This window comes from Otolemur garnettii, unplaced genomic scaffold (assembly GCF_000181295.1).
Source record: "Otolemur garnettii isolate 467f Iridium unplaced genomic scaffold, OtoGar3 scaffold00125, whole genome shotgun sequence".
Lineage (NCBI taxonomy): Eukaryota > Metazoa > Chordata > Mammalia > Primates > Galagidae > Otolemur > Otolemur garnettii.
Window position 1 is genome coordinate 135,658 of NW_003852520.1, and position 9,271 is coordinate 144,928.

The 9,271-nt window shown below is 40.1% G+C and overlaps 1 protein-coding gene across 1 annotated transcript in view; it reads right to left on the reverse strand.

The window, feature by feature from the left end:
• MYRFL (myelin regulatory factor-like) overlaps window positions 1–9,271 on the reverse strand; it is a 148,570-nt gene that overhangs the window by 116,446 nt on the left and 22,853 nt on the right. Inside the window, exon 2 of the mRNA XM_012810094.2 lies at window positions 3,400–3,490. Coding sequence (XP_012665548.2) covers window positions 3,400–3,490 — 91 coding nt within the window. The remainder of the gene's footprint in view (window positions 1–3,399; window positions 3,491–9,271) is intronic.

Below are 9,271 nucleotides of genomic sequence, written 5' to 3' on the forward strand. Positions count from 1 at the left end.
AATAGCAAAGACATTACTCAGGAACAAAAACAAAGTAGGAGGAATTATATTACCAGACCTCAGACTATACTGTAAATTGATAGTGATCAAAACTGCATGGTACTGGCACAAAAACAGAGAGGTAGATGTATGAAACAGAATAGAGAGTCAAGAGATGAATCCAGCCACCTACCGTTATCTGATCTTTGACAAGCCAATTAAAAACATTGAGTGGGGAAAAGATTCCCTATTTAACAAATGGTTCTGGGCTAACTGGATGGCAACCTGTAGAAGACTGAAACTAGACCCACACCTTTCACCATTAACTAAGATAAACTCTCACTGGATTAAAGATTTAAACTTAACACATGAAACTATGAAAATACTAGAAGAAAGTGTAGGAAAAACACTTGAAGAAATCGGCTTGGGCAAAAAATTTATGAGGAAGACCCCTCGGGCAATTGAAGCAATGTCAAAAATACACTTTTGGGACCTGATCAAACTAAAAAGTTTCTGCACAGCCAAGAACACAGTAAATAAAGCAAGTAGACAGCCCTCAGAATGGGAGAAGATATTTTCTGGTTATGTCTCCGACAAAGGTTTAATAACCAAAATCCACAGAGAACTCAAATGTATTAGCAAGAAAAAAACAAGTGATCCCATCTCGGGGGAGGGGGGGGGCAAGGGACTTGAATAGAAATTTCTCTAAAGAAGATAGGTGCATGGCCTACAGATATATGAAAAAATGCTCTCCATCCTTGATCATCAGAGAAATGCAATTCCAAACTACTTTTAGGTACCACCTAACCCAGTAAGATTAGCCCATGTCACAAAATCCCCAAACCAGAGATGTTGGCGTGGATGTGGAGAAAAGGGAATACTTCTACACTGCTGGTGGGAATGCAAATTAGTTCATTCCTTTTGGAAAGACATCTGGAGAACACTTAGAGAACTAAAAATAGACCTGCCATTTGATCCTGAAATTCCTTTATTAGGTATATATCCAGAAGACCAAAAATCAAATTACAACAAAGATATCTGTATCAGAATGTTTATTGCAGCCCAATTCATAATTGCTACGTCATGGAGGAAGCCCAAATGCCCATCGACCCATGAATGGATCAATAAATTGTGGTATATGTACACCATGGAATATTACACAGCCCTAGAGAAAGATGGAGACTTTATCTCCTTCATGTTTATATGGATGGAATTGGAAAATGTTCTTCTTGGCAAGGTATCTCAGGAATGGAAGAAAAAGTATCCAATGTACATAGCCCTATTTTGAAACTAATTCATAGCTTTCATAGGAATGTCATAACCTAATTATAGCCTTAGAATGTGGGAAGGGGGTGGGAGAGAGGAGGACAGGGGGGTGTACGGGGGGAGGGAGGGTGATGGGTGGGGTCACCTCTATGGTTTATCTTATAGGGGTACAGGTGAATCTTTCTGGAAGCGGAGTATGAATGTCTTAACTCAATAACTGGGAAAATGACATGAAGGTTACGTTAGCCAGTTTGATGAGAATATTTCAAAATGTATATGAAAACAGCACACTGTACCCCATGATTGCATTAATGTACACAGTTATGCTATAAGAAATAAAGGAAATTTGAATGAGAAAAAAAAAGAATAAAAACATAAGTTACAAACTGGCAGAGAAAATATTTACAAATCATAAATCTAACAAAGTTCTTATATCTGGAATATTGAAATATTTTTCTAAATTCAAAAATAAGAAAATAACCCCAATTTCTTAAAATAGGCAAAAGATTCAAATAGCCACTCCACCAAAAAAAAAAAAACATGAATGACAAACAAGCACATGAAATTATATAAGACACTACTAGTCGTCAGAAAAATGCAAGTCAAAGCCAGGCACAGCAGCTCACATCTGTCAGCCTGGCTCTCTTGGGAGGCCACAGCCAGTGGATTGTTTGAACTCTGTTGTTCAAGACCAGCCTGAGCAAGAGGGAGACCCCATTTCTACTAAAATCAGAAAAACTATCTGGTGGGCACCTGTAGTCCCAGTTTGGGAGACTGGGATAAGAAGGATCACTTGAGCCCAGGAGTTTGAGGTGGCTGTGAGCTATGATCTACCCTGGGGCAATACAGTGAGACTCTGCCTCAAAAAAGAAAAGAAAAGAAAAATGTGCATTAAAACATGAAATATCACTACAACCCTATTAGAATGGCTCCAATAATTTTTTAAACTCATAATACAAATAACTGATGATGAAGAGAAGCAACCAGATAGCTCAGACATTGCGAGTGACGATGCAAAAGGCTACAGCAGCTCCAGAAAATCTGGCAATTTTTACAGCTAAGCTTCCACTTACCACATGACCCAGCAGTCTTTATTCTCAGTGTTTACCATAGCGAAATTAAAACTCCTGATCACACAGAAACATGCACATGAATATTCATAAATCATTACTCATAATTTCCAAAAATGGAAATAATTCAAATGTCCTTGAATGTGTGAATGGATAAACAAACTATGCTATAACCATTCGAAAGCTTCTTTCTCAGAAATAAGAAGAAATGAAATATTAATCAAAGACGTTATTCTAAGTGAAAGAAGACAGACTCAAAAGATTATAAACTATATGGTTCAACTTATGTGATATTCTGGAAAAAGCAAAACTATAGGGCCAAAGAACAGACCGGTGGTTACCAGGGGCCGGGAGCCGCTGGGGGTTGGGTAGCATTAAGGAAATGTTTCAGGCCAGGGAAACGTTGTGTATCACAATTATTATAGTGATTCTATGATTTTATGAATTTGTCAAAACTCATAGAACTTTATACAAAAAGTTTATATTTATTATTAAATTCGTTTATAATATTTAAGTTTACTATATGTAAATTAAGAATAAAAAAAGAAAGCTGGCATGGCTATACTAACATCAGAAAATAAGAGCAGAACTCAATGAAATGGAAAACAAACAAAAAATATACAAATTTAACCAAAAGTAGGTTCTTTTAAAGGTTAAGAAAATGGATAAACCTCTTTTCGGATTGATCAAGAAAAAAAAGACACAGATTACTAATATTAAAAACAAAAAGACCATTACTATAGACCCTACAGACATCAAAAATATAGTACTAAAGTAGGAGTTTCCCAACTTAGATGATCTGGACAAATTCACTGAGAGACACAAACTACCCAAGCCAGTAAGTACCAAGAGGTCAGCTGAGCTGCTCTGTGTCTATTAAAGAAACTGAATTTGGACAGAAGGTGAGAAGCAGGTAGACTTCCCACAAAGAAAACTCCAGGACCAGGATGGTCACTGGCGAAATGTGACAGAAATTAATAGAAGCAATAATACCAAACTAAAGAGGAAGGGACACTTCCTAGGTCATTTAATTATTTCATAATTTTTGAAACATCCAGTGGAGAGCAGTGCTCTCATTACTTACAAGGCCCCCAAATCAAAGTCATTGCCCAAGAACTCCTCTAGCATTCTTGTATCCAAGGCCAGGTTCTCCAGAGTGCCGTTCACCCCCTGTGCTGCAAAATCAAATTGAAAATGCTGAGAACCATAAAGATTTCATAATAGCCAATGGTTACAAACACTGACAAGTCTTTCAGGTCAAGGACTGTGTCTTTCTTATTGTATCCACAAGGATCTACAGCATAAGAGAGTCAAGAAGTAAAAATTCATTGCACAGATGGGTAGGTGGGTGGATGGATGCATGAAAATATAGTTCATATGTTGGCTGGATAAATACTTCCAGCTAAGTTCAAGAAGAAGTTTAATATCTTGTTTCACATTTTTGTTAGACTTCATAAAGTACATTTCTTCCTTTTTCTTAGAAAATAAATTTATTTATTAGTTTATTATAAATTTATTCATCAGTTTCTTTCTGATTATCACAAATATGTTGAAATTTTTATCATATAAAATGTAGGGATGTATATGCACAAAGAAGACAAAAACATCTTTATTTGCTGATAACTGACTCTATACCTAGCAAGCTCCAGAGAAACAACCAACCTACTATTAAAAATAATCAGAAAATTAAATAATATATTTGGTTAAAATTAAATATGAAAACTACTTGCTCTTTATAATACTAATCATTCAATCATTCAGACAAATATTATGGGAGAAAAGATTCCATTCAAAATAACAAAAAGCATACAATGTCTAAATATGTATTTAGGGACAATTTTTTAAACTAAAAACCTCTACAAAGGACCTTAAGAAGAGATTTAAATAAATGGAAAGACCTTTATTGTTCTTAGGCTGCAAGACTCAATTTTTCAAAAATCTTATTAGGCATTATTTAGCATGTCACCAAACCCACATTCATTTTCTAAAAATTCCCCATACAGAGAGTCTCCAGCAGCCACGTTAGTGACACATAACCTCAATAGCCACCGAGTCAGGGAGGACCAGTGCGGCACTGGCCAATGACCAATCAATTATTTCTTCCAAGATTTTGCTTTAATAGACTTTAAAGCAAGTGGCTGAGATTAAGTCCTACAATAGCCAAGGTAGAGGCCTGGAGTGACCAATATTTCTGCCACATTTATGCAGATCCCACTTGACCGTTTTACTTTTCCTGATTGTGCAACCTTTACTCCAATTACATGACAAACCGGGTATACAGCCTTTTAAATCGCTTTGTGTGCAACTTAAAATCAAATAATCTTCAAGTTAAAATGTATGAAATTCTACTAGAGGAGGAAATACCCACGAACAGCCAGAAACATTCTGGAGGAGTAAATAAGAATGAAAGACACGGGAATGAACGCATCAAAGGAAGGCAAACAAGTCCAGGATACACAAAGGAGTATCGTGCACGTGTGTATATGTTGATAGATATCTGTCTATACACACTTCTGTATGGAACTTCAGTATATGATAAACATAGACTTGGACACTGGTGAGAATAGGCAGGAAAATTGGTCAGACATTTAGGGGAAAAAAATGTGGACAATTTTCCTGCTTCAACATCAAAATTCCAGACAGAGCAAAGATGTCAATGTGAAAAAGAAACCTCAGGAAGAAAACATGGGTGAATATGCTTATGATCCTGAGATCAATAAGGCTTTCCAAGCACGGCATGACAACCAGCAACCATGAAGAAAATGAATCATAAATTTTAATTTATTTACTTTTGAGGAAGAAAAAATTTTGAACACTTTATTTTGAAACAATTTTGAAGCTACAAGAAAACAAAGCAAGTGGCATACACCCTTCACCCAGACCCACGGATAATGAGCACTGTACTGGGTCTGTATTATCACTCTCTCTCACCCTGGCTGTCGCTCTCAGACACAAACCCACGCGCACATACACACATAAAAACACAAATGCACATTCTCCCTCATATACACACACCTGTACATCCACAAAAACACATGTACACACAAGCTCCTGTCATATCTTTCTGAATCACTTGAGATAAGTTGCCTCAATCCCTGAATATTTCAGCGTGTATTCCCAAGTACAAAAACATGACCTTTGCAATCACAGTTCAGTTATAAAAATCAGGGAAACTAATACTGATGCAGTTTTATTATATAACCTACATTCCATATTCAAATTTTGCCAATTATTCCAATAATGTTGTTGATCTCAGTTTTCTTTCTGGTCCAGAATCTGATCCAGAATAACATAATGCATTAAGTTGCCTTGTCTTTTTAGATTTTTCAGAAAATACAGATTAGTTGCCCCTATAGATGTACCTCAATTTTGGTTTACCGCATATTTTCTCATGGTTAAATTCAAGTTATGTATGTTTGGCAAGACTCTTACATAAGTAACACTGTGTCCTTCTCAGTGCCTCAAGTCAGGAGGATAGGAGTGTTCTGTGGCCTGTTAGAATCCACACGGGTGCAGCATAACAGTGCTGGGTTAAGGTACTGTCTGCCAGCTTTCTCCACTGTAAAGTTACTACTTTTCCTTTTGTAATTTGTGAGGAGATACTTCAAGATGGTACAAATATTCTGTTTTTCATCAAATTTTTACCCAACAGGGTTAGCATCCTTTGATGACCATATTTTAATACACGTAAAAAGTGAAAGCTGGGTGAAATGGCTCATGTCTCTAATCCCAACTACTGAGAAGGTTGAGACACGACCATCCTGAGTAACATGGTAAGACTCTATCTCTAAAAAATAAAGTTTACAAAAAAGATTAGGCCACCATGGGTGTGCACCTATAGTCCTACCTATCAGAGAGGCTGAGGCAGGAAGATTACTTGAGCCCCAAAGTTCAAAGCCATAGAGAGCTACAATGGAGTCACTGCACTCCAGCCTAAGTGACAGAGAGTCTAACATAACTTTTTAAATTTTTTTAAAAAGTGAAAAACAAACTGTGAAGTATTTTTAATATACATGAAAAAAGGTTAAGTTCCTTCATATATAAAATGCTCTTTAGAACCAATAAGTACCAGCAACACCCCAATAGAAAAATTATAAAAGACTTTAAAAGACAGTTTATAAAATACAAATTCTTAAACTTTACTAACAAAAAGAATTTTTTCTGAAGACAAGAAAAAAAAATTGCCTATCAAGTTGGCACACATTCAAAGAATTAATAAAATCCAGTTAATGATGACAGAAATAAGAGGACCCTCTGATGCACCCTCATATGGTGATGTGAGTATAAACAAAATAATCTTTCTTGGTTTATACAGAAGATTCAGGTAAGTCATAATACGTAGTAGTACTAAAAGAAAACAGGAACATGTGTCTATATATTTTGGAAGGACAAAGGGTTGTCAAGCCATGATAGAAACATTAAAAAATATGAATCTGACTACACAAAAATGGAATTTTTTTCAGACCACATAAAAAGCAAGGTTGAGAGCAACCACCATCCCTAAGGCTGCGAATGAATAATTCCCAAATCAAAACCTCTTAGTGATTGCCTATATCCTGCTCACTAGAAAAGATTCATGAGGACCAATGTCCTTGTCGTTTTATTCATTACTGGAACCTCATAGTTGACAGACAAAAAATATTTGTTGAATGAATGAGTGAATGGATGAATGAATACCTTCATCAGCCAGGACTGAGCTGCTGACCCGGAGTAAAGGGGCCACATAAAAGGGAGTACACTCCCTCCTCTGTGCAGCCTCCTTTGCTCCCCCTTTCTGCCATTCCTGAGTGTGAGAGCATGCTGGCACCCCACAACAAAGGGGCTTGGAATCCGGGTCTCCTTCAGAGCCCACTAAGTGTTTGTCTTACCACAGCAGTTTCAGCAGCTGATAAACCTCCATCCAACCACACCATTACCAGCTAACCATGTGGGACGTGGCTCCCTGCAATGATTCCATTGCAGCTTCTGACCACCACCAGCTGGGAGTCAATAGACAAGGTCACATTCAAGGGTTAAACTAAGGCGACCGCCTTCCATGCTAAATGCAGAGGGAGCCAGTTTTGCTGGAATCAACTGTGCGCTCCCCCATCTCTGGGAAGGACAGTACGTCCAGGGCAGTGTGCAGTGGGGCATTATTTTTGGCAACTCCTATTCTCCATTCTGTGCGGTGCACTTTGCTGTGTAAAGTGTTTTGCTTTTCTAGAGAATTGTAAGGTCACATCTACGGACTCTCAAACAACTGGTGTTTGGTGGGTTTCTCCATAGTGGAAAGCCAAAATGTGTTCTTTCATCTTATTAAATCTGAAATAGCTGATAGATAATTTAATGAGATCTTAGACATTCTGTGGAGGTTTCCAGGTATAAACATGCAATATGTCAACTCTCTGTTCCCTAGGAGCTCATATTGGGGCGGGGGTAAGGGGCTCCTGCAGGGGCGGGCAGATGCACATACCCTGTGAGAACACGTGTCTGCAGGACACGTTCAGACAGTGACAGAGGACGTGGGGCGTCTCTCAGGAAGAGACCACCAGAGTGCAGGGGCACGGCAGCCAGGAGGGCAGAGCTGGGGAATCCCCTGGACAGTGACGTGATGTGCTTTGCATTTTTAAAAGTCATTCATGTTGCTTTGTGGGAAAGGATTATAAGGACAAGAACAAAGACAGGAGGTGGATCTGAACGCTCTTGCAGTTGCCAGGGACACTCAGAGTTCGGATTTCTTCCTCTGGGCCAAGCAAAGAATAAGCGTTTGTCCTGCATTATCTTGTCACGTCAGCGTTACTTCCAGCTTTCAGATAAGGCCAAGTGATCGGTCGGATTAGCTATTTGGCCAGAGCCGCACAGCTTGTGGGTGGCACACAAGGAAACCACCCCAGGCACGCCCTGAGCCCTGATGATGATGCTGTCACTGCCCCCCACACCTCTCTCCCTCGCCCCTTAAATGGCAGCCAACTGCAGAGGCCCGCCCCCGACTCGCTGCCGTGGCTTCTCTGGGCTCTGGGCGAGTGGACTGCTAAAGGAGGCAGATGGAGGGAGAAATCTGGTTTGTTTCCCAGTGAAGCCCCTGCTGGTGTCCCATCTGCTACACACACACACACACACACACTTCCCCAGGTATAAGGAGTGGTGGGTCACAGCTCCCAGCACCAGCCTGATGAGGCTATTCCCAGCCCCTTAGTGAACAAGGGGTGACGATTCTCTATGTGGCTGGCTTTCTCCAGGGCTCTAAAACCACATCTGTGTTTTCTAAACTCAAAGGAAATTGCTCAACAAGATAAATCCATAGTGTCAGCTAAAATTGTTTTCAGAAGATTTTACACACACACAGAGTAACTCTCAAATGGCTCTTAAAATAAATCTCATGCTTTTAAAAAAAATCACTTAGCTCTCAATGTCTGAAATGCTTGTTGATACTGCCCAAGCCTGCAGCTTCCCCGTATTGCTCTTGTACAGCAAGACCCTTCCTCACCCCGCTCCCTGCCTCTCCCTCCTGGCCGTGCTGGGTTTGGAGGGCGCAGATGTGGTTTTGGAGTCCTGAAGAAAGCCAACAACAGCTGCAGGATGGAAGCTGTCCTGCTGCCCTCGGCCTTAGGAGACAAGAAAGAAAGCACTTGATTATGATGGTCAGTTCACCAAAAAGCACCACAGACAGTCCAAGCTGTAGCCACAGGACCCAATAAAAAACACATACCCTGAGGCTCTCCAAGGCCACTAGCAGGGCGGGCACAGCAGGGCCTTGCTTCCATGATGTTCTGCCTTCTCCACCCACTGCCCAGCCACCCACCAGTCCTGCATGGAGACCTGCCTCGTCGCCATTGATTCCTCCCTCCAGTAGCCTGTTCCCAGCCCCGGGGGCCCCTGGTCGACCTGCCTCATCCCCATTGATTCCTCCCTCCAGTAGCCTGTTCCCAGCCCCGGGGGCCCCTGGTCGACCTGCCTCATCCCCATTGATTCCTCCC